The sequence below is a fragment of the Syngnathus floridae genome, chromosome 11 (genome assembly GCF_059516105.1).
Source record: "Syngnathus floridae isolate MCC-2025c chromosome 11, RoL_Sflo_1.0, whole genome shotgun sequence".
Taxonomy (NCBI): domain Eukaryota; kingdom Metazoa; phylum Chordata; class Actinopteri; order Syngnathiformes; family Syngnathidae; genus Syngnathus; species Syngnathus floridae.
The window spans coordinates 12,586,719-12,612,281 of record NC_142423.1 but is presented as its reverse complement, the minus strand read 5'-3'; the positions used below and the strand labels follow the sequence as shown (position 1 = coordinate 12,612,281).

The 25,563-nt window shown below is 40.7% G+C and overlaps 1 protein-coding gene across 3 annotated transcripts in view; it reads right to left on the bottom strand.

The window, feature by feature from the left end:
* Nucleotides 1-1,715: 1,715 nt before the first annotated feature.
* chl1b (cell adhesion molecule L1-like b) overlaps nucleotides 1,716-25,563 on the bottom strand; it is a 51,448-nt gene continuing 27,600 nt past the window's right edge. For 2 of the 3 annotated variants that reach the window (XM_088388789.1, XM_088388790.1), the window contains 26 exons: nucleotides 21,419-21,600; nucleotides 19,726-19,834; nucleotides 19,395-19,585; nucleotides 18,843-18,965; nucleotides 18,449-18,619; nucleotides 18,267-18,296; nucleotides 18,043-18,154; nucleotides 17,747-17,928; nucleotides 17,379-17,510; nucleotides 16,591-16,731; nucleotides 16,230-16,341; nucleotides 15,640-15,806; nucleotides 15,407-15,572; nucleotides 15,199-15,323; nucleotides 14,870-14,971; nucleotides 14,434-14,631; nucleotides 14,168-14,238; nucleotides 13,395-13,617; nucleotides 12,485-12,520; nucleotides 12,130-12,245; nucleotides 11,787-11,991; nucleotides 11,543-11,665; nucleotides 10,424-10,603; nucleotides 6,135-6,266; nucleotides 5,467-5,539; nucleotides 1,716-2,899 (listed from right to left, as the gene is read on the bottom strand). In XM_088388789.1, the coding sequence (XP_088244915.1) occupies nucleotides 2,695-2,899; nucleotides 5,467-5,539; nucleotides 6,135-6,266; nucleotides 10,424-10,603; nucleotides 11,543-11,665; nucleotides 11,787-11,991; nucleotides 12,130-12,245; nucleotides 12,485-12,520; nucleotides 13,395-13,617; nucleotides 14,168-14,238; nucleotides 14,434-14,631; nucleotides 14,870-14,971; nucleotides 15,199-15,323; nucleotides 15,407-15,572; nucleotides 15,640-15,806; nucleotides 16,230-16,341; nucleotides 16,591-16,731; nucleotides 17,379-17,510; nucleotides 17,747-17,928; nucleotides 18,043-18,154; nucleotides 18,267-18,296; nucleotides 18,449-18,619; nucleotides 18,843-18,965; nucleotides 19,395-19,585; nucleotides 19,726-19,834; nucleotides 21,419-21,527 (3,534 nt within the window). In that variant the 5' untranslated portion in view covers nucleotides 21,528-21,600 and the 3' untranslated portion in view covers nucleotides 1,716-2,694. The remainder of the gene's footprint in view (nucleotides 2,900-5,466; nucleotides 5,540-6,134; nucleotides 6,267-10,423; nucleotides 10,604-11,542; nucleotides 11,666-11,786; nucleotides 11,992-12,129; nucleotides 12,246-12,484; nucleotides 12,521-13,394; nucleotides 13,618-14,167; nucleotides 14,239-14,433; nucleotides 14,632-14,869; nucleotides 14,972-15,198; nucleotides 15,324-15,406; nucleotides 15,573-15,639; nucleotides 15,807-16,229; nucleotides 16,342-16,590; nucleotides 16,732-17,378; nucleotides 17,511-17,746; nucleotides 17,929-18,042; nucleotides 18,155-18,266; nucleotides 18,297-18,448; nucleotides 18,620-18,842; nucleotides 18,966-19,394; nucleotides 19,586-19,725; nucleotides 19,835-21,418; nucleotides 21,601-25,563) is intronic. The other variant, XM_088388791.1, reaches the window with a different exon arrangement.

Sequence of the window (25,563 nt, the reverse complement as noted above, 5' to 3'; positions counted from 1 at the left end):
CGAGCGAGATAGTTGACAGGGCGGTAAATTCGACTTATGATTTACTTAGTTATCTCCCTGACATGTCACTTGATATACAAAATAGATTTTGTGAATGATTCATTGAAATTCCTCAAGTTTAGATATTCACACCCAGTTTAAAAGCTAATAAAATAGACAAAATGAAGTCTTCACTTTTTATCCAGCTTTGACATCCTTGGCCATTGAAAGCATGCGTGCTTTAGTAGGCTGGTGCTGACGCCCCTGAAAAATGCACAGCGCGACAAAATTACCATTTAAATGAGAAGCTATTTTCTTTCTTTTCTTTTGGTTAAAAAACATCATTATCATCCAACATTTCAGGCATAAAATTACAATATGATGATTTCGGCTCAAATTATAATTAGAATGAAAATGATACGAGCCCATTTGTTGTTGACCAAGGATTGTGTTTGGGTGTTTGATACGATACAATGCCAGCAAGACAAATACAATTTACAGTGTGATGGTGTCGTACGTCTTTGCGGGATGAGAGAAGCGTGCACCGAATTTATTTTACGATACAGTATTAGATTTCCTTTCTGGTTATGTTTCCTGGCTCAACATCACAATCAAATGAAGCAGTTAAATAAATAACTGTTGCTTAGGTAAATTTGACAGAAGTCTATCCCTCAAATCAACTTTTTATTTTACACCTAGAAGTATTGCGTATAGTGTCATTTCAAAGTTGAATTTTTAACAGAATACTTGGGAAAAATATTCTGTAACAGTTCCAGAATAAATCGACATTTCTTTATAAATCACTGACCCAGCCTGCCTTATCTCCATCCATCACTTTGTAGTAAATGCCTATGCTTGCAAAGTGGCTGACTTCTATTCTTTGCAGTGATTCCTATTAAAGTGATGGACACACAGTAAAGCATGTTTAAGTATTTGACATTGCCTTTGTAATGGACTGTAGTCACAGAATGATGGGGCCATTTATTAAAGAATGCTTGAATATATTAAGTCCCCTATGACTGCCTTTTTGCACATATGTCTGATGTCAAGCGTGGGCTTGTGAAGCCTTTTGTGGCAAATAAACTTGGCTTGATGACAATCAACCATATGCTCTTATTCACACCTCCATATAGGCAATACTATTTTACCCAGTCCTTTATCTATTTAAGTGTGTTCCTTGTCAAAGTTTTTAAAAGAAAAACATGATTTTTTTTCACATCATATGGTTATAATGAAATGACCGATCACCCCCAAGCACTCTTGTAATATTAACCAAAGTGTCCATCACTGATAACTGAGGGTTGCGTTTGTGAAATTTGCAGTGTCACAGTGTGAATATCTTGAGCAGATGTGAGAGCCCAGTGAAACTCAATTCCCTGCTATCAATCATCAGACTTGATTACAGCTCGCACTTTCTGGTCTGTTGCTTTTCTGAGCCTGTGCCTTTGAGTTCTCATGATTCCTTTTCCCAAAGCATAATGTTTCAACAGTCTTCAGCTCTGAAAGATGTTCTGGTGTACTGAATAATGTTTAAGTCACGTAGCAAATAGGCGTTCCATTTTAAAATCATCGGCTCAATTAATGCTAATATCTGTTTTGTTTATTATGGGTACGTAGCTGCAGAAAGGAGATCGTTATTTTAAATCCATGTTGTCAACTGATGATACTTTTTGGGGCAGCAAACGTATCTTAACATTAAGCAGAGTTAACAGGCAAACAAGGCATTTAAAAACATGTCAGAAAAGACAATTTAATACATCAAAAAACACAAATTAATCTTCCAAACATGCAAAATGGCAAATTCATTTTTTTTTTCATTCATAAAACAATTCAGTGACTCTGGTGCTAGACTTTATGTAAAATAACAAACGACGTGTCAACTGTAACAAAGTGTTTCCTTTCGTTAACATTTTTGTAATATTTTTACACACTGAAATGATGTAATTTGCAAAAAATATATATGTTGAAATCTCAAAATCACCTATTCTATACATTCATCAAGTGACATTTTGTAAACTGGGCTGTTATAGCGATCAAACAATAAAGATCGTATTCCCTATGAGGCAAAATGACAACATTTTTACTTCTAACATCAACAGAATCAGGACTCAAAAATATGTATGATGTCCAGTAAAATACCACTGGGAAGTAATAAGTTAAGAAGTAGCCTTTACAGACAGATCATATTGTGAAGATATCTCAAACAGGAAAGATAAATCACAAATGACTCTGCCAAAAGAATGCGTTTGAATTTATATATATGAATGAAGCAGATCCAGCAAAGTTCTGAATATCTTTTTTTTAATGAAACCAACAATTCTTCAAAAAATGAAAACAAAATGCTCATAAACATTCACTTTACATTTTCTACAAAAATGGGGGAAAATGGGGGGTTAATACACCACAGAAACACCCCCCAAAATAACAAAATCAAAATATATATATTAAAAAAAAAAAACATAAATCCACAGATTCGGAATCGCAAGTATGCAAAGGGTTGACACTGTATAAATACAAATAAGTATTTATGAATGGTCACTGAGCTGCAAACAAGAACTTTCGAAAATGGACGCCAGTGCCATTGACAAGACGTATTACATTTGACACAAAAGGTGTGGCCTAGCGCACTCTCCTCTGTGTTCCCTTCCATTTGCCCCTGTGAGCAGGTTTAATGAAAATGGTGTGCATGGCGGAAGATGGATGAAGTTGGGCTGCTCATGCCGGGCTCTGTGCGGCGGCTTTCATCTCAGATGACATCCTCTTCTCCTTACGGCCGGCGTACTCGCCAATAAAGGAGCCATCTTCGTTGAAGTGAGTGTCTTCTTCAGCGTAGTCTACCAGGCTGTCCCCGCTGTCCCCCGCTTTGATCTCTCTGCTAAGAGAGCGGTGGCTGCCTTTTAGTGGCTTCTCATCATTGTCGCTGTTGGAGAAGCACGATGGAGTTATATCTTTGCCATGGATGGTTTTGGAATTACTCATGGAAGCCTTGGTTGCATTTTTTAAACGTCTGGAGATAATTTATTATGTATTCCCATTATTATGTACCATTTTTTTCGGACTATAAAGCGGACCTAAAAACCTAAAATTTTCTCAAAAGCCGACAGTGCACCTTATAGTCCGGTGCGCCTTATATATGGACCAAATTCCTAAATTTAAACTGGCATGAAGCATTGTGTCATGAAATCAATCATAAGTAGCCCGCTGAAGACTATGACTCATGAATCAAAAAGACTATGAATCATTATTTTGCGATTATAAAGTAATTTGTTGCGTCTGAAGTTGAAATTAAAAAGATAAAATGGAGAATGATTTGATTTGGATTAAAAATCTGACATTAATGGTGCACCTTATAGTCCGGTGCGCCTTGTATAAGGACAAAGTTTTAAAATGGGCCATTCATTGAAGGTGCGCCTTATAGTCCGGTGCGCCTTATAGTCCGGAAAATACGGTACTCCAGGAATGATGCTAAAACGGGGCTAGTATATAGCCATGGCAAAAACCTGTGTAGCCCCAGTCAAACCCCTCCAGCATTTTATTTTACATCCAAAAATATATTCATACATTATTATCTCAGTCTCTTTATGTAACTGTCAAGCCCTGGGAGAGAAAAAAAAAAATCCTGCAGCCGTCTGTAATATTTTCTCTCCAAAGTATACGACTAGAATTAAAGGAAATGACTGCATAAAAATAAAAAGTTTATATTTGAATGGTTGCTTAGCAAAACGCTAATTTCGATCAAGTTAAGACACTATCAAATATGAATAAAAACAGAATACATGAATTTGCAAATCATTTTCAACTTATGCTCTTAAAATACATTAGAAAGTAAAAAAAAATGGTGGGTTTCTTGGATCTTCAAAAAATGCCTCTGTGAAACCAATCCAAAGTGCAAATGGGGCACCGGAGCCGTTGCCCTTGAGAACTGCTCCAAATGGCTCAAGGCCCAGTCAATACTACTTACATAATCAAAAGTTCAGCAAGAATATAAAGAATTCTTTACAAATTTCTCATGCAAAGGTAAAATTCTGCCACACTAAGAAATTTAACTTGATACTTATGTTGTCAATGCCACTGATTGGGAAATTACAGTACATCACAAATCATGCAGGGGTAGTCTGTCATAAATTGGCGCACTACAGGATTAATGAAACGTGCACGGATAATACTGCCCCAGAGAAGGGCTGCTTTCGAACACTGATTGCTTTCAGCTTCCTGCTGTGTCCTGGGCACTCTCTGCCCGGTGCCATCAGAGCAGGAAATGGCAGCATTTCAACATTGCTACAGCTCCCTTCAGAAAGCAATGTCTATTAAAAAAAAAGTGTGCACACCACACTGAAGGCGCTTTGTGACCAGAGGAACTTTTACTAGTTTGAGAAATTGTCATCATTCATGTCAATTTGTAAAAAAACGGGGAAAGCATTTTTTTTTTTTTTTTTTTTGCACAACAGCCTCGCCTCCACCAAGCAGAACCGATGGCTTTAGCCACAACTCACAAATCTAAATCGCTTGCTCTTTTGTATTCAAGTAAAATGTCAAGAAAGAACACAAAATGCTGGCTTTCCCTCATTGCTGCTCCTTTTTTTTCTTTTTACTGCAGCCATTTGAACTCTTGGCATGTTAATGCACCAAAAATCCATTTCCAGCGTGTGCAACATAATGGCGAACAAGTGGTTACTTGTTACAATATACCTCGCACAGTCAAAGCTGCGGCATAGTGAGACACAAATGAGGTGAGAAATTGCTTGTTGCCAGGTAATAGTTAGTTTGCCATATGAGCAAATGCCATGTATTTTACATATGTGTATACATATATACTATTTATATATGTATGTTTATATACATTCATGAACACAGATATAAATATATATGCACAAATACGGATATTAATACACTATATATATATTTATACATATATGTACATATTTGTATATGTATACATATATGTACACATGAATGTGCATACGTGGTCATATGCATACGTATATGTTTACATAAGCATACATCTGCGTTTAGCATGTGAAAAATACAGTGGCAAGCTGAAATAGACCGTATCTGTTGGTGGAAACATGGCTCATAAATTGAGGGAAATTGTGGTATCCTCCATTTAGATGTGAAATAAAGTACACCATTATACAGGAATTATTCCCTAAAGGTTGGTCTAAAGCAGTCCAGGTTTTTTTTTTTTATGTCCCTAACATTTCCTAGCTCTCATTGGTCAGAAATGCCTTGTGCCTAATGATAGCTGGATGCAAGTGCTACTGCAACAACACTGATGTGCAAACACCTCACATTGCTATTGCTGCTCATCACGTACGTTCCAATTCCCCAGCACCATCAAATTTCTTCCACAGAAGAAGTATGAGGCTCGGTGTCAACCTCATGAGTGTTACGTTCTCTTTGCAGCAGTAGGGAAGAAATAAAGAGTCGCACTGAGATGGGAGCAAAGAGACTTAAAGAGCAAAGTAGCACTTTGAGGGTGTCACTTACCTGTATTCGCAAAATGTGTCGTCATTCATACCCTGGGACTCCACGTCTGGATGAAGGTCTTCCTTTTCTTTTACTGCTCGCAAAATGAGGAAGACAATGTCAAACACATGCTCAAGAGAGCTGCAAATGAAATGCATCGTCTCACAACTATTTTACGATCAAGCTCGTTAATGCAACTCAGAAGGAGATGTTCTTTTGGACGGAACATTTATAATTAAGTGATTTACATTGTACATGGGGGGTGGTTAGTTTTACACAAATAATCGCCATTTGAGACAACAATAATGGGAATTTAATGAGAGAACAAAGAAGTGAGCTGCGTATCCCTTTTGTTTTCATGACGGGTGAACGATACCCAGACACCAACCTGATGGCCATTAGCTGTGAATAATAAAGGCAATTACCAACTCTCCAGATCCCAGTAGAAGAAAAAAAAAAAAAGTCAGCTAACCATAACACTTGTGTCATCATTAACGGCACACCAACAAGTGCAACATTTGCATATTGTCCTGCTGTGGGCTCTACATTGTTTATAAATCTGAGTGTGTAAATAATGAAACACTGAAATGCCGAACAGAAAAAGTAATTTCCTACCACTTATTTTTCTACAAAAATAACAAACTATTGACACAATGTGTACTGTAGTATATATATAGTATACCACATACCTGAATATTTTCCTCCCTTATTTCTGTTGACAAAACAGGCAATCAGCACGATGAGTGTGAGTAGAGCAATGGCGCACAACAGGCCAATAAACCAGCCCTGGTTAGATATTCCGCCGTGGATGCTGGCAAGACCTGAGGAGAAGAATACTCAGTGACTTTGACACGCCTTGACCTTTTTATCGGACACCTTGATTGAATGTTTACATCGACATGGCCTATCTGATGCGGAAGCAGTAGTCCAGTGATGGAAACGCGCCAATATTAATATTAAACAGCTAATTCGCCTGTCTAATTAATCAAGTATGGAGCACTATACAAATGGAATTCCTTGATCCATGCCGCCGGATTAAATCCTTTTGACAATGGAGGACCACGCTCCCCAAGGACACACCTGTAGTCAGTGTGAGAGTGGAGGTCGTTTCAATGTCCTACTTTTTGGTTTTTTTATCGGAGAGGAGGGGGGCAGTAATCTCAGGTCGGTACAAATACAGTGACCTCAACCTGTGCATGGGTCTTGGACAAAGAAAACTAATTTTTGTCTTGCAACACCATTACTCAAAACAGAAATTTTGACTTCCTCAGCAAAATTCATATCTTGCAAACATGGTATGATGGTCAACACAGTGCACACTGTCTCACGTTTTTTAGATTTAAATTAGTTTTTTAAAAGTTATGTCCGTGCCTCACTTGGTTCGATTCAACGTCACACAGCAAAAAAAAAAAAAAAATCAAGCTCACTACGCTAATAATGCAGCACAATGGAGTAAAACTGGTGAGTTGATAAGTTTCCGACTACAACACACAAGCATATACCCAAGTGTGCCTGAAAAGCACGGCTGGAGAACCTTTGTGTCATTTGTTCAAGAAGACAAGCTGCTATCAGACATCTATGTGCGGTCAGTGATAACTGCAAACACGGTAAACCAAAGACAAACTAGACTTTTTAAAAGAGCTAAATGGTACTTGTGTGAAAGTGGCCAAAGATTCATCCTTTAGAAAATAAATGGCACTTCCGGACAAAGATCGATTTGCGCAGCAATGCCTTCCTGTCAAAACATTTTAGTGGGGTAGTGAATACCTTTACCACAAATAGAGCTATGGATTTTGGAGTGGGAGGGAATGTCAGCACACAGAGAGAGATGAACAGTTAGACAACAAGTAAAATGGCGATGCCACTCGACTGACTCTCCTGTTGATCAACTCATACAAACAAACTGCTGGTAGAGAAAAAACAGGTAACTTTATTAAAATTGACTGGCAGTTTTTATTTTCTGAATCTCTTCTTTAATTTGCATCATCAAACTCAGACCTTGCAAGTCAGCTGAGGAGGAACAGCATCTAATAATGTAGTGAATGATGTGCATCATTAGTATGCCTTGACAGCTGCTGCCTGAGCAGGTCGACATCAATCCACTTCATTTCCCCATGGCAAACATGCAAATCTTCTGTCCTGCCTTCAGCTCAGGTGCTTTATTTACTCAGGTGATAATTCAGCACACATGGACACCTGCGTCTACGTTGCCCATCCAAACCCGTGCAAATGACACTCTTTGACTAATGTTGATGGATTAGTTGGCGACTATGGTAATTCCAATCATTGGACCTGCACAATGCATTTGACTAAGTTCAGACCCTGAACTAAAAATATCCTTAGGCTGTCTCCTGTGTTGTGTGTTTTTTTGTGTCATTGCACTTCTCAGCTTGCTATAAAAATGCAGGCGAAACCAGCTGCTCAGACAACAGGGGAGTTCCTCTAAAATGCAGCAGCAAAGTCAAAGGGACTTATGGATAAGGTGACGCCACCAAATATTCTGATATGACTACTTCCAACAGCTTCCACTTATCCATTTATCGCACTGGCCTCTAAATATCAACCTCCCAGTATGCGCTCGCAAATCCCCAGAATACCCCGGGGAGGATATTCCTCTTCATTTTCCCTCCGCTCAGAAAACTTCTTGTCTCAATGCGGTACAGCTGCTTAGCCAGTCAGGTGACTGTTGGGTCAATACGCTGCCGTGTAGAGTGGAGACTGGGGCCTAAGAAATCAATCACTGACAATTAGATGTGTTTGTCTCATTCAAGTGATGCATTCTCCAGCTACACTGTCTGGCCACAATATAGATCTTGTAGCTTTGAATCCCTTTGAAGGAGCAAGGATAATAAAAACTATTAGAACTAGCAGATTAGTTGACAGTAATGATGGGAAAATGAAGCTTCATGAACCATTTGTTGTATTTTTTTACTCATTTAGACTAGAGGACACTATTGGTTTAAAGAAAGGGGTTTGAAAAATGTTAATGTGCTTTCAGGCTGTTTAACCAACAACTGGTTCATGAAGCGTCTTGAAGCTTCATTTTGCCGTCACTCGGCAGTATCGCTTACCGCCTTTTCCGGACTATAAGGCCCATTTTTAAATTTTGTCCTTATATAAGACGCACCAAATTATAAGGTGCACTGTCGGCTTTTGAGAAAATTTTAGGTTTTTAGGTGCGCCTTATAGTCCGAAAAATACGGTATACTTTTGCTTGTAATTAGTAAGCGCAATATATCATGCTCACTTTACACACATTAAAAATTGAATAAATGAGTAATCACATATTACAAATTGCTCTGACTAGACTTTTGTAAGTTCTTTTATGCTTCATTGTGATATTGAGGTGCTACCTATGGTGGACTGAGTGGATTTGGTCAAAGGGGACTTGGGGGTGCTTGGAGCTGATTTGCCTGAAAAGAAACATAGACTTTTAGGTTATTAATCATGATAGGGCTCGTATTAGGACTAGAATGTTGGCATGCATGTATTTGAACTATTTTGTACATTAGTGACTATTCATGCTAATACAGTGGACAAAATTCTGCATGTGTAATTGATTATTTCGTCAACTTTGATGATCTGCTTTTAACTCCCGTCCCACGCACACACATCTCATTTTGCACCTTAAAGTGTCTCACGTCTGAATCATAAAATAACATCATACATGAGAAAATGAATTGTCCCTTGGCCTTCTAAAAAGAAGAATTATTAATGAGGCAATTAGAGCTAAGAGGAATATTTTTTTTCTCTGTAACATGCATTAAGTGCTTCCTGCTGGTAGCAAGGAATTGGTATTGCTACCCATCTGCACACAAATTATGTTCAAACTGTTTTGTGCATATGATAAAAACACATGAATCGAGCCACTTGACTGAGGCATAAGATTTTTTTGAGAACTATCCCTAAAATATAGATTCATCTTCATGTTCTAATTTCAGATTGTATGTGTGAAATGCCATGCATCTACTATGCTCTTCTACTGGGGCCATCAGCGGGAGGCAGAGTGGGAGCTGCAGGGGCGTAAAATGAATGAAAATAAAATACAAAAGGGACAAGCAAATGCATTGCGAAGCAGGCGTTCAAACACATTTAGACATTGCAAGATCAAAGGTTCTGCTTGAAGCGAAGCACGACAGCAAGCAGACAACAAAAAACTGCACAAGGCACTAACCAATATTCAACTAATACCTTTAATACTTACGGTAATTGTTACACATGCAGTGATGTAAAAATAAAGTGGAATACAAAGAGAATTCTTGTAATCATTTCTTTTTGCTTTTTATCATTTAAAAAAAAAAAACAATCACAGACTGAGACAATTAAGTTTGCGGGATTTGTAGCTCAATAAATTCTATGATGATACAGTGATCCGAAATTAAAAGTACAGACGAGTCATCTCGGATGCCTACGGTCTGTTTATATTGAAACTTAAATATGTATCTGTTTCATTTCCTGTATAATTTGTTCACGAGAGGTGCGCCGTGTATCCCCAACAAATAATATGTGATGAAAAAGCAACAATTACATGCAACAAGCTGGATCATTATACAAATTTACCCAGCGTCTCTTTCATGATTGCACAATTCATTATCGGAACCTTCAGTTACTCCCCGCTCAAAGCAATTTTCTTTCTTTGCTGATTGTCTCATAACTTGCACTTTCCATCCAATCAATAAGCACTTGCTCTGTCAGTGACAAATGAAAAGCTACAGTGCAAACATATTAAATTGTTTGTCCCCAAATATAACTTAGTGGGACAAAAGAAAAGCTTGGCTGACCAGCTGGCTGCAGCTTTTACAGCCTGAATGCTGTTTTGGAAAACAAAAAATGGCTTTGTTAGACGCCTCACTAAGCCTGGATTATACAGAAGCAATTCTGGGCCATAACTCTACTGTTGTTGCCTCGTAATGTAACACCAACACACACCAGTTGATTCAATCCTATTTGAACAGTGTTGCTTGCCGCTATTACTCACTTGCTTCAAGGGTGGTGGTACTTTCCTCGCTGATATTGGGCCCGCAGCCCACCCTGGTGCAGGAACGCAGGTGGAACTTGTATTTGCTTAAAGGTTCCAAGTCCCGCAGGGTCCATTTGGTCGTGTCAGGCTTGCTGATGTCAATACTCTGCAGTTGTCCGACTTCCTCTGTGTTGTTAACTACAATCGATGACAAGTTGACAAAACAAAACAAAATGTGTTAGTCGTGAAGCTTTAAGACACGGTGGAATACGACCAAACTGCAGCTCTATGATTTAAGTTTTGCAAAAAAAATCACATACAGGATCATTTGAAAATTCCGCACCACATTTTATTGTATTTTTTTGTACTATAAGGTGCACCAAATTATTTAGCATGGTCTCACTGAACAGATTTTTTTGGGGGTGGGTTGGAGCCTTGTAACAGCTGCTCCTTACCTTGAAATTGTACTTAAGCAGGGACCTTAAGCAGCTGGCTGCAATGTCCTTAACTTTTTGCACAAGGGGACTTTAACATAGTCACACCTCAATGAGTACCTCAGCTTTATTGCTGAGGTGCATTCAAAGCGTCCTCTCCTGAAATACACGGTGACATTTGGCCCTCTTCACCAGCTGCCAAATCAAACTCAATTAGGCAGGAAATGCAGGAACAGGATGATGTTGGAAGTTACTCCCGAGGTTCACTTTTACTTTTGTTTGAGGAGAGCAGTGTGTCAACACGGGTTAATGTTCGGTGATCGAATCCTGTTGGGACTGCGAGCTATTGCGGTGATGTCCCGTGCAAACTGCACACAGTCAGGAAACCTAACAAACTCTGACATAATTGTCTTGCTCTGCATGAGTCAAGCAAGGATTTTGACACAAAGGAAAGCAGACCTGACATGTTTCCTGGACACAGATTTTGACATCGGTATGACCTCCAATTCATGGGCAGCACGAGTCCCGTTTCTCTGATAGGCTAGCCAACATGACAAGCTGGTTTATACAATGACAATGTGACCAGAAGATGCAAAATTGCAAATTTCTTCATGTGGAATAAATGGCTTCCTCCTTTAAATATTGTTTTCTTGTGGTGAGATTAAATATGGGTCACGTATTTTAATAGAGAATGGGTACCTACTTAGCTGATACGCTAAAAGGTATCCTGTCAGAATCCCATTAGGCTCCGACGGTGGGGCCCAAGCCAGAGAGACCGTGTGCTTCTGTGTATCAGTCACCTTGAAAACTGGATTTATCTCAGGAACTGTGGGGGTAAAAAAACAGAATTCAGAACCCAAATATCTCTTTAGTTTTTCCTCGCTATTGCGGCTTCACAAGTTCTAAATCAATACACTCCATGTTGTTTTTTTTGCCCACAGTCCTACCTCCCTCCGGGGTTTTGAAGTTGACGGGATGGCTTCCTGGACCGTTGCCGCGATTGTTAAAGGTCATGACAATGAGACTGTACTCAGAGAAGGGTTGTAGTTTGGGTACGATGGCGTGGTTGTGGTCGCCAGGTATCGTCAGCGTTTGTTTGTTTCCGTGGCTTTTCTTCAAATCCAGCAAACTGCGCAGACGCCACCAGTTAATCTACGCACAACGAAAGAGACACTCAGTACCGCCTTGGAGGAGGATGTATAGGTGAGGGCGGAATGAGAGCAGCAAACGTTTAGAGCAGGTCAGGGTTATATCTTGGCTAAAAAAGAAGGCTCTGTTTTGAAGTATTACCCGGTAACCTCCCAGATGTCCATGCAACTTGTCCTTGTTTACACGAGTCCAGCTGACCTTGACCGCTGAGCTGTTCATCACCACCACAGCAACATCCTCAGGTGCGGCGGACGGAACTGCGCAGGCAAACACAATAGAAATATATAGCACGCTGCTTTTGTGAGACAAAGAGAGCTACAACTATTGTGACAAAATCCAATTTACATTTGAAAGGCTACATCACAAAGATCAGACAAGGCCCGGTGTTGATATCTTGGGAAAACACATCACTACGGGGGAGCTCTACCATCAGCCACAGAAATGTGTAAAGTAAGTAACATCAAGGACCATTTATTTTCTATCTAGAGGTCGTGACCTGTGTTGGACTCCTGAGGACAAGTCCAAAAGAAAGCTAAACACACACACAAAAAAGAATACAGGTGGTTGCTTTTCCAAAATTACATAAGCAATACTAAAATATTGCTTTAAAATATTCACGGATGGCTGAATTTATAGATGAATTAGTAAAAGTGAAGTAAAATGACTCTTTTCCATTTAATCTTGTCCTTTCCTTTCATATTAAAACAATAGATCACAAATAACACTAGCTACCTGAAAATTGACTGTTCAATATCTAGAAACCGTGTGAGTTTATGTCAGAAGGGGAAAATGGCTCTCAGAGGATAGAAATGGATTAAATTCTAAGTTAGATATCCAGCAACTGAAAACATTGGTTTGAGTATTGCTGTGATCTCAAAAGTAAGAATTGACATCTATGTGTTGCTCCTGATTTTAGTCAATTAAAGCATTTTAATTTGTAATATTTTATACTGAATAGTGAAAACTTTTAGGCAATTTATATCAAAAGGGTGATCCAGAAAAGAACGTTATTCGTTGCAATTGGCGAATGATCTTGTTTCTGGAAAATGACCACTCGTCCCCATATATATGAAAACATGGTAGAAAACAAACGACTATAAAAAGCATTATTCTGTAGAATTCAATGTCATGGCTTCATGAAGTTATTCTGAAGCAGAACGTGGAAACAGTTGCTTATTCCACACAGTACAGCTAACAAAGCTTGAAAACCAAAATGTTAAGGTCCCAACATTTCCTGCAAGGTGGAAGATACAATCAAAGTTGCATCCTGTAGCTGTTTAAAATCAATAAGGAATAAAACCAAAACACTTGGGTGAAGCCAATCTCCTTAAACACAAGCGAGAGATACTGTCAGCTGCAAAGATTCAAAACGAATTAGTGTCAACCAAATTAAAAAGGGTCCTCACAATCTTCGCCGGAGTAGCCAGTCACTACGGTGGGCTCGGGGCCCCAGCCCTGGTTGTTCCTGGTTTGGATCTTGATCTCATAGGGCACAAACGTGGGTGTCTTCTTCACCACGAACGAGTGTCTCTTCACCGTGTGCTCCTTCCAGTCATCCTCCAAGTCTTGCCGTCTGTAACTCACTATGTACTCCAGACCGGGCCCGTTGTGTTCAATTGGCAACAAGGGCTGAATAAAAAAAGAGAATAGGGCGGGTGAGCGAGGTGGCTTTTCAACCCGGCTTCCTTTATTGCGTAAAATAGCACTTGTATTTCTTTTCTCCAATGTCACTCCTTCCATTTCACTAAAATGAAAAGTCAGTGCTTGGAGCATTCGCTTGTGTTTTATCTTGCCATCTATTAAAACAATGGGCAGAGTATCCTGCTCAGGCAGGGCTTTTCTTAAATGTAGGATCTGGCTGGAACATAATGCAATTAATCTCTGAATAGAGGACAGTGTGCAAGAAATACAATATAATTCACAAAACGAACATGGTGAACAAAGGGAGGGAGCTCATCAATCTGGAATTCAAAAGCCAACTTTGTATGACATGAGAGCCAGCTAATAATTGAAGGTAAGATTTGTCTGATGATAATAAAATGGAAGCTTTGGCTTGGACGAATTTCAATGGATACTCATTCAAATAAAGAGCAAAGCCAAAATATTGAAATGAGGTGATTTGTTACAGATTTAAAAAGTAATAGATGCCAGTTAGATTTGTTTCATAGTCTTTTCATACCTCCCAGTTGATATCCATTTCATGCGGCAAATGACCTTCGATTTTGATATTTTCCGGGTTCTTGTCAGGGGCTGTGGTAAAGAGTGAGTATGGATTTTGTCAGAATTGTTAGTGTGAAAGAACTCTCAAGTGCAATAGGCAGAGCAAAGACAAGATTGGAATCAATTATGTCACAGCTCTGAGTGTTTCAAAGTTCCCACAGAGCACAACGTTGGCAGCTGTAGTGGGCTCGCTATAATAAACAATAGACAGAGGACACATTAGACCTGTCGGAGGAGTTTTGTATCTCTCTGTGGGCTCGCTGGGACGACCCCTCCCGACACCGTTAACGGCAGCCACACGGAAGCGGTAGTCGACGTGACCGTGTAGTTTGAGGACGGACGAAATGTGATTCCCGGGTACCCTGAGGAGCTCCTTCCAATTTCCAGGCTCCCACTGGCTCTCCTCGTATTGAATAATAAACTCTGTTGAAAGGCAGAGAGACAATCAGCCCCTAAGCGCTTTGGCTCCTGCCAAAGAATCGCTTAGCCAACCACAGGCTGTGCAGAGCACGCCTCGCTCTCTGCTTTGGGCTCCCACAAAAACACTGATCACGATTTATACTTGGACGGATCAATGACAGATACAAGCTAAACACGACACTTGTACAAAATGAGGAGAAAAATTATGCAGGTCATATGAACACTAGACATTTGCTCTCACCTGTGATTGAGCTGTTGTGATTGTCTCCCGGGGTCCATTTCAGTTTCACACTTTTGGTCTTGTGTTCTGAGAGCACCAAGTGCTCAGGTGCATCGGGGACATCTGCAACCCATGACAGCGGTTTGGGGTCAATCAAAGACACATCAATCTCAGTAGGAAACAAAACCAAGGCAATCAATTGCAATCAAATCATGATAAGATGTGCAATTCAATGAATCGTCTTCTGGTGATGTCACAACTATTGCTCGTACTTGATATACCACAAAGCTACGGTGATCTGCAGAGTTTTCTGGACTGGGCAAGAAAATTATATTCCACTGGTGGCTCACCTAAAACCATGAGCAATGCTGAGGCAGTGTCCTGGTCCACCGAGGTTCTTCCTACACATTTGTATACACCCTGATCTCTGTGGCTCACATTGACAATTTGAAGGATACCATCCTCCACAAAGAATCTGTCAACCAGAAGATGTATGCACAATACTGATTGACAAAACCAAGCAGTTTTGAAATACAAGACAAAAATCCAGGACCCTACCTTGAATTCTCCGTATAATTCAAGCCGATGTTCATATCGTCTTTTTCCCACAGGAGCTCAAAGTCGTTGCTGAAGGACTTGTCGTATTCTGCCAGGCATGAAAACTGGGCTGTGGTGCCGACGAGGATCCGCTGGTCTTCCGGGGCCGCCGTTATTCTTGTGGCATCTTTACAAGGAGGACACTGAAAATGAGGAATGCGAGCCACGACGAACACATCAAGTGCAACGTGTACCTGTCACATAAAGCGAAGCTTCAATGGCAGATGAGCCTTCTGTGTTTTTGGCGTAACACGTATACTGTCCCGTGTCCTCTTTTTCTGTGGCGTAGATCTCTAATGAGCCGTTGTCATGCACGGTAAACCTCGGCCCCACCAACGATCCAGAGGAATCATCTTTGCTCCTGTAAACAATACATGTCAACTGAAGAGCAACCATTTGACCTCAACAATACATCCACCAAAAGTATTTAAGTTATACTGGCACGAATATTAGAACAATGTCTCCTAGCGTCTCCTCTAATGTTCTTGTGGTGATATAAAGACATGAGAACTTGTAGATTTTCCGATTGTTCAACATGTAGTCATTGCGGTTGCTTAGTAACCATCTAGGTTGTCTCTATCAAGTCTATCAACTTTAAATCAAGTTAAGGTCAACTATCACATTTTACATATATATCGAGAGTCCATAAATATCCATTGGAAATTAAAATGTTTTTTTTAATGGACGTCGATGCCGTATACGTCGAGCAGTTGAGATCTACTGCTCCCTGTTGTCAAGAGGAAGAACAGCACAGCACACAGCGCAGCACAGCTTGTCCACCCACCAAGTGATTGTCGATGGCGGAGAGCTGAAGACGTTGCAGTGCATCACCACCCCCCTCCCTTCCACAGCCGTGTAATCCTCCCCCTGCGTTGTAAGAATCATCGGAGGAAGATCTGCAGAGCACAAAATTGGAATGAAAAGCATATGAATGAACGCGAGTTTGTGATGGCACCAACGACACTCTGTGAACAAAAGAGGGCGCGGCTATAAGCTGTAATGATGGATCGACATGATGGACAGATGCCAGCATCAGGACCAGCTGGATAACTTAACAGGCACATTCCTCAGCAATCACGGTTGAGTTTGCAATTCAAAATAAAATGAAAATCAGAACATGCTAAAATAAGACTGCACGTGCTTACTCATGACCATGATGTTTGCATTGGCAAGGAGGGTTCCATGTGGGTTGGACGCTTGGCACTGATAGACTGCACTGTCAGATGCTTTGGCATTGTGCAAAATGATGGTGTCATCAAACACCTTTCTGTTTGCCGCCGGTGCTTCTGCAAAAGAAGATTAAAAGCCACTTAACCAAAACAACAGCACTGCATTTGGGCAGGTAAACATGCAGCCAGGAAAATTTGGAGGGAATATGCTCAAATCTATGGCATTATTTGCAAGTACATTTTTACGCCAAAAGTTTGGCCCAATAAAACAAACCTCGCATGTTTGAATTTGGTTAATGACATCAGCATATCAAACACAGCAAAGCCTCAAATGTTTTTTTTTATTTTATTTTGTCTATCTTCTTATCTTATGCAGTCAAAAACAGTTTCTCCCTTAACACTTCTCCCGCTTTCCCATAATGTATCATTTTGAACCAGCAGATTTCAGCAGGAGCCAAAACTCTATAAATAATAAAATAACATTTTTCCTTCCTTTTCGATACCATCTTTGAATCCCAGTCGTGAGATTTCAATTTGACGATTTCAGAGTTGGTGACAGCTCAGGACTACGCTCAAAGTATTTCAAAGTAGTTTCCGCTCATCCTCTGAGCATTTGAGAGTTCACCAACCATTCCAGGCGTCTTTTAAGCACTGCCGTCCTTTCTTTGCTCTTTCATGCACAAAGTGAGCGAAAACCGACACAAAAATTGCTGATGATTTGTAAATTCCGATCGATGACGTGAAGACAGTTGGGACTCACTCACCGTGCAACGGCAGACCATTCACCCTCCAAGTGATAGCCGGCTGTGGAGTCCCACTCGCTGAGCACTTGATGAGCACATCTGAGCCAATCATACTGAGCTGACTCTCAGGCTCCGACAGCCACTCTGGAGGCTCTGACAAGACACACAATCAGGATGATTTTGATCAAACTGAATACAGCTCTGACATTAAGCAGTTACAAGGAACGAGGAAAGAATATTTCATTCAGTGCAAGAGCTCCATTATGATAAAGAAATACATGTCGGAGAGGCTTTACGAGGAAACTTGGACAAATTGTCGCTATTAGAAAACATCTTCAAAGAGCTCTGTTGTAAATAAGAGCCACCTTCAATCTGCACATTTGATTTACCTTCAACGGTGACTGCGAAATAATGGACCACCTCTCCCAGTCTGTTCTTGGCCTTGCACCTGTACTTGCCGCTGTCTTCTTGTTCGATATTTGGCACAATCAGCAATTTTCCATGACTTTCCAGTTTGGCCCTAGATGGGAGCTCATGACCTATTTTAAGCCACTCGACCTGTGGAGTTGGACTTCAAGAAAAATGACCAATATTAGGTTACATTTTTTTTGATATAGGTGTGTTGACCTGTAGGAATTGATATATGCAGTTCTAATCAGTTTTGCATACATGTAGTTGAACTCACAATCCCTCAGAAATGCACTCCAATTTCATGTCTTCTCCCCTGACAAGACGTTTCTCTGTCTGGACACCAGAGGGCGTCATAAGCCAAGGTCTCCGCTGTAGGATGGCATTGGCTAACAGTGCAGGAATCAGAAATCCAAGATGAGGAGTTTATTCAAGATTACCGGGGGAAAAAAAAAACTGTGAAATGAAATGAAAATGTACACAAACACTAAAAAAACTCACCAACTTCAGGACTCAAGCCATGACTTTTTTCTGAAATGCAGGAGGGTGGGATGAAAAAAAAACACAAAGTGGATGGAAAATTACAAATATTCACAGACTAAAACCAAAGACGTGCATATGAATGAGACAAAATGGCACAAATGTGGCTGTATAATTTATAAGGAAAAAAAAGTGGCGCCTACTTGTGTTGACAACGACCGACATGGCTGTTTTCTGAACGATGGTTCGTATTCTTGGGAAGGCAGCAAAGCAGCAGTAGTCTCTTCTGCTGTCTTTTTCGACCGCGTGAGAAAAGTACAGATCTCCATCCAAGCTCATAGACACCCGCTCATCTTGTTCAATATGCTGGAGGTCTGAGTAACAGAATGTACCAAATATTCAAAAGTCAGAACATTTATTTCATATTTCCAATCACACATGTAATCAAACAACGCCTGTGGAAGTGCGAAGATAGTAGAACGTTTTAATTTTGAATAATTGCTGAAATGGCTTTCCACATGAGGACACAAATAGTGCAATTATAATGTGTGGCGCTAATATTTAAAGCGACCATTTAACTGGAAATAAATCACTTACTGATAGTCATCCAATAAATCTGCAGCGGGGGGATTCCTTTAGGTGGGTCGCATTTTAAAGTAAAAGGCTGGCCTTCCTCCACCACAACAGGATCAAGTGTTTCTTTTGGAAACTTTGGGACATCTAGAAGAGTAAGACAAAGATAACTAAATAGTATCACGCATGGGTTGAATGATGCTGATCGTTCTCCAAACAAAATGGCTCTAATACAGGGGTCACCCGGACTTGGTGACCCCTGCTCTAATGGAATACCGTGCAAAGCTTTTCTAAACTGTAGCGGTCAACCTGAGAGTGGAATGTGCACTTCAAGTGAGTGGGAGCAAAAATGCAAATGTTTCAAATCAGGTGGAAAGGCTAAATGTTCAGTCTACCACACAGAATGTAGGTACTGTATTAACACAGTATGAGTTGTGCTAAAAAGCTTCCTCCCACCTCTAATTGAATCTCAGTAGTACTGCATAGGAATGAATTCAAATCACTTGGCTGTAATATTGCACCACCAATACCCCCTCCCCCCACACAAACACACAGGCATGTGTATATGTTACTCACGGGGGACAATGAATTCAATCTCCCTCGATGTGGCGGTCCCCAGTTTGTTAGAGGCGTAACAAAGATACGTTCCCTGATACTCTGTAAGGTTCCCATTATTTGGGATGACAAAAGTCCCAGAATCCTCTTCTTTCATCAACCGGGGGTCTGACGAAGGGTCGAATTCCTGGCCATTTTTCATCCATCTGAATCTACACGATGAAAATTGAGGAATAACAAAGCTTTCAATATTTGTCCCAGGGTGGGCAAAGGGTTATTGTTGTTTCACTGTTCTAGAGCTTTTATTTCTCTTTGCTTTTGAAGCTGAAGTGACACAAAAAGGGTTACTCACTCTGGCATGGGATTTCCTTTGGCCTCGCATGTCATCGGATAACTCTCGTCAAATGGGAAGGCGATAAGGGAGCTTGGCGACTGGGACGTGATGGTGGGCAGCTGCTCAACTGGGCAGCAAAGCATGAAAATTGGAGTCGCTCATGAAAAGTTACAACTTGTAGCACAACATGAAACGGAATGGCCTGTTGGTTTGGCTCGTAATAAATTCGGTGTTCAATAATTTGGCAGACGGTGGACGGTTTAGATGGGAGGTGAATTCCAATAATAAACAGTCAAAACTAGAAAATCCAATGCAGCGAGTGGAAAGAAGACAAAGCCAAACGTGGTTTGGGATTTATTCCTTTTTGTCACAAGCTATTGCCCCCTCAAGACTGAACTCCAAAAAGTTCCTTTCATTTTTAGAAACAAAAAAATGCTTGAACTGCTCTTTATCGAACCCTACGAGACAGTGTTGAATAATTTAGAGGGAGATTTGATATGCGTTTCCAAGGAAACTGAAATGCACACAAGCACAAAAGATACAAAAAACATGATTCAAGGCAGATAATAGCTGTAAATATATTCTATTCACACAGTGCTTGATGAAAGTACGCCTTCTCTAAATTATTCAACTGTTTTGTTTTCCCAATGAGAATACATTTCCTTTTTGTTTGTCTGTTTACAATTGGAAGCAGAAGGAATGATAAGAATTATAAATAACCTGAGCACCGATTCCTCACATGACCAAGGTTGAGCTGCACATTTGAATTCATCTCAGCTCAGGTCTTACAGTGAACAGTTTGCGTGCGTTCTCCCTGAGCACATGTGGGGGTGGTCTCCATGGGCTAACTTACTCCCACATCAAAACATTTCATTGAAGACTCTAAATTGCCCGTAGGTGCAAAAAGTGAAGCTGTCTGCCTCCATCTGTCAGCCTTATGATTGACAGGTGACAAATGAGAGGTTACCCTACCTCACCTTCCCTGCAAATCTGGACGAATGGATATTCACTTCCTGTCTAACGGCTTACGTTCATAAAATACAAAAAAAAGTAGACATCCACCCCGAGGAGAAACGAGCCTAAACATGTCCAACTGAAACTACAAAAGACGTTCTGACAAGATGTCCTATTCCAGCCCTGTGGGAAGCAGTTGTGCCCATGAAGTATTGGGTGTCAAGCACCACAGCGATATTTTTTAGTAAAGCTCTCTCCCTCGAGCTGGTGGTCGGGTCACTGTTCTACAAGGCAAGTGGAATCTAAATTGATTCCTGCATCGGCACCAAAAAATATTCCTCCCCATTTCAGACAGTACGGTTTGACCTTGTTCTAACTATGGCAACGCTGATGGCTGTTTTGTGAGCCCTGTCTTCTTTTTTTGTGTTAGTATGACTCTAACTGACTTTCTAGCCGTCAATGGTAGTGAATGAGTTAACTTACTGTTCAACGCTTTAGTAGTTGTGAGCTGGTAGTAGTTTCTGATAAAGCGGGCCCCTTATATTATTACTAAGAGGGGGAAATAATATCTAAAGAGTTGAACTAATTTTTTGTATTTTCACAAGCCAATGTTAGTTTTTAGGATAAGAAAAACACAAGATACTTTCTGTTTTCAAATTTAAAAATTGCTACATATTTTGTGTTCTAACAATAATTTAATCATTTGATCTAATAATCTTTTCAAGTTTTGTTACAAAGAGTAAAAGGTATCACTAACCTTCCAGCGGGATGTCAACGGCTGTCGTAGTATGAACGTTACAGATAAACGTGACTGTGGCAAGAATGCCAAATATTCTCCATCTTCTGGGTAATGTCATGCTTTTCATTGTTGATGTCAAGAAACGAGAGCTTTCCAATGTTTCCTCACTTTCTGTCTCCGGTGCAGTGAAGAGGTGGTACCTGTGAATGCAGAGCAGACGGAGAAGCCCACGTGAATCCACCCACGTGTTGGCAAAGCAAAAGGCAAACCCCAGACACAACAAATCCCCTGTGACTACTCTCTCTCATCAGCCATGCGTAACCAGGCGCGCTCAATATGTTCATTTGCGGCAACAGGAACTCTGCTCAACATGTAAATTTGGGTGAAATAGTCACATTAAAGTCTCCTCGCTACCCACTCAAGTCAACCACCCACTCACACAGCACACCTTTCATCATTTTATCTTTTAAGTTTGATGTCTATCCCTGCATAAGGTGTATTTTCTTCCTTGCGACAATAAAAAACAAATCATGATAGATTTAATGACGCCTGACAAATGTTCGCACTCATTCTGCTGTAACCAGTTTTACCGTCTAAAGATCTGACAATAAAGCAAATTAACATGCAGCAACATGATTGCAGGTAGTTTTGCTGCCTGAGGGGTGTGAAGCATCGTTCAACTGATGTCTGACAATCAAAGTACCGTACCGCCTGCACTTACTGTTCCTGCACCTTTCCAGCTAACAGCCCAGATTGTGACCTTCTAATGAGCGCACGAACGGTCAGAGAGCGGAAAGAGTGAAGTTGGGTCACTTTAGTGTCAAGCCTCTTGGGTGTACGTTCACTTGGCTTCCTCGTTTTGACTGCGAACCAGCGCACTATATCACGCTTGAGTAATTTGTTTAACAGATAACGCTGAAAACCTGCTAACACTTAAAGGGGTGTGGTACAAATTTATGGTGCAACTGATATGGGAAGTTTTTAGTTATATGGTTTTATTCACTCGTCCTTTAAGAATGTGCTCTGATTAACAAATGTATGCCAACCAATAAAACAAACAGAATATATTTGCATTTCTTTATTTATACTCTGATCGGAACTGTGCACTTTGTGTTACAGCTTCAAGCTCGATTTAAAAGCGGGCATTTTCAAATTGGGGAATACACTGGGGTCAATCTGAGCTAGACGAAATGCAATTATTAATCAACCCGAGACGAAAGAACAAATTCAATTAATTCTTTCCAGACGTATTTTCAATTGAACATGCACTCTGAACTTAACAACCATTCCTCAAGTTAATGGTATTAACTAGGGGCCCCGCGGGTCAATACTCGTATTCAAAGCAGCTTGTGACCTCAGCTCCACCCACATATATCAGCGACGGGGTTCAGGGCTCGAGGTTAGCATTACCCGCACGGCACTCAATAAAAATTCAGAGCTATTGACCGTATCTGGAGCTGGGTGTCTTGGCAGTATAAGTCGCGCTAAAAATAGCCCGAGGGCTTCATTTGTTTCCCACACATTTTGATTGATGTTGTTAAACGCTGAATAAAATCAAAAGGTAGAAGCTCACTGTAATCGGCTCGGGCTTTGTTCATGGGATTGGCGCGGTTTCATAGGAGGAGTTCCAATTCCCCGAAGCCGTTGTTTTCCTAATGTCCGCATTTGCCAGCCAAAGGCCTCACTCCGCCCTCACCACTTCACATGGATTACATTTTGTTCACACTGTGCTTGATGATTTGTCTTCTGATTTAATTTCTCTCCCCCCCTATTAAACATTTATTGAAAACTAACACTGCCATCTGGTAGTGGGAGGTTCGCTAAGGACTTGACTGTGTCGAGTGTTAATGTCTACATTGAACTCGGGGCTATGCTGGCTATTCGACGTATACGATGCGCATGAGCGGCCCCCTAAAGCTGGCTTGATTTAAAGACCCCAGGGTCTTCTTAATCCCCGCCCCTTTCAACAGCGATCGGACCAGCCGGAGATTGATGAATCTGGCAGGAGGCTAAAAACTGTTCCCTGTTGGAAGGGAAGACAAACCCAAACTTTGCTTAGCCAAGACTCAAAGGGGACAGATGCCCTGTAATGGAGGGGGCAAGGAGAAGTAAACAGTCAAGGGCAAATCAAAACATTTTCACGACTTTGAAAGTCTTGGTGTGACACTTATTCTTGAAAAGAAAGAAAGATGATTCAAATGTAGACAAAAACCGGTATGTTTTTTTTTGTCTCGTTCGGTTTTGCTCGACTAATCCTTTCTTGGCTTATCAAATTGCAGCATGCCGGGGTCTTAACCTTACAATCAATCCCTCAATGTTCTGCGACGTGTTTAAGGATGAAGTAACCTGTCAATAGATGCGATAGAGACAGATGTCGATCCCATCTAACATACTATTTGGCTGAAAATTCTTTATCTCTACGACATACTGACTTATTGGTTGCTGAAAAAATTGGCAAACCTGTATTTTTGGCAAGCTCCATCATCATATTCTGACCATCTGGTCCGGCCTTGCACCTTGGCTCTGACCCTCAAACACCTTGCACATACCAAATTCACAATACTGCAATTTTACTCACTTCAAGACGAAACAACATGGAATGATTTGTAGCGAGGGACTTCCACTTGTTGTGGTGGGCGTTGCTGGGGTTCAAGAGAAACCACACAAAATTCGCTACAGTAGCCTCTTTAGCTTCCCCATCTGCTGCTTTCTCACACAGAGACAACAGACAGGCACGTGTGGACCTCGTGTAGTTTACTGTGAAAGCCTCTAATAGGATTAGGCAGTTCGTCCGTCGTCTTGTCAGGGTGGATTAAAATATTGCCTTTGCTTAAAACCGGCAATGGCACTCCACACTCTTCTGACATTCATTATAAGGCTTGTACAAAAAAAAAACGTGAATCATTGCTCGTTAAAAAGGAACCGCTTTACAAGGAGCATCAGTTTTCTTTTTTTTCGCTGTGCATGTGTGACTGCATTTACAAACCACCATATTTTCTTCATTATTTCCCCACTTTTCCCACAAACGAATGTTTCCTCTGGCAATCATAAGCACATTCAATTTGCTACTACAAGCTCGGCCATGCAAGTCATCTATTATTCAAAACATTATCGCGGAAACAAAATCTGAAACAAGACACTAAATGAGATTGGAAAGTGAGAACAATATTGGATAATTTGCTTCCAATTTTGATGCCCTTCCATAGCGTGACAGTTCAATTATGCCACTATTAATATTTCAGGAGTGTGTAGCATTAACTAGCTGTGTGAATTTGGCAGAGGAAATGATGAAGCTGAGAGAGAAGAAACGAGGCTCGGTTGGAGTTGGATATAGATTGGCTGAAGCGAGGCACTGGGGTCTGTGACCCCGTGTGTTCTGGATCAACTAATGAAGTGTGACCTCCTTGATCCAATATGAACCCTATGAAGCAGTAAGGGTCCATACCGCTGTCACAAATCAGTAAAAAAAGAAAGAAAAGAAAGAAGCGGAAGAGTAATACCCTCTTATTTGGATCATTAAACCCTATCGTGGTGCCTTGAGGTACAATTTGAAATCATTCTGAGACAATGCTCATAAATCAAAACACATTTCAAATCATTTTTCCCCACTGAAATGAATGGGAATGGCATTAATCCGCTCCAGCGTTTCCCCCAAAACAACAAAAATGGCTCTAATGAGGAAAAATAACAATCCATAACTTTATAGAATGTTTCCACTCTTCTACCCACCTTGGCAAACCATTTCCGGACGGAAATATGTAATCTCATTATTGGCACATGTTGTATGGATGTCAAAACAATGCTGTCCTCTTTGTGAACCCGTTAATATGTTGAAGCTGAAGTTGTGCTGCACCTGTCTGTATCTCATCTTAAAGCTTTTTCATCATAGCGCTTCTGATCTGCTGTCTTTGAAGCCCTACAGACATGCCCCCTGCCTAGGACCCTAATCACATTAGTGTGGGAGCCTTGCCCAGTGGCCAGCAGAGAGATGAATTCACAAGTTGGACTGCACCAACTGGCCAATAATTTTTCGGGGGGAAAGGACAACGTTTTTCTTTCTGCATTCATTCTCTTGGTTTGAGTAATGTTGGCAATTGCTCCTGGCATATCTATGCCACAGCAGGACATGATTAATGGCAGTTATTTCTCAAAGTTTTTCATGA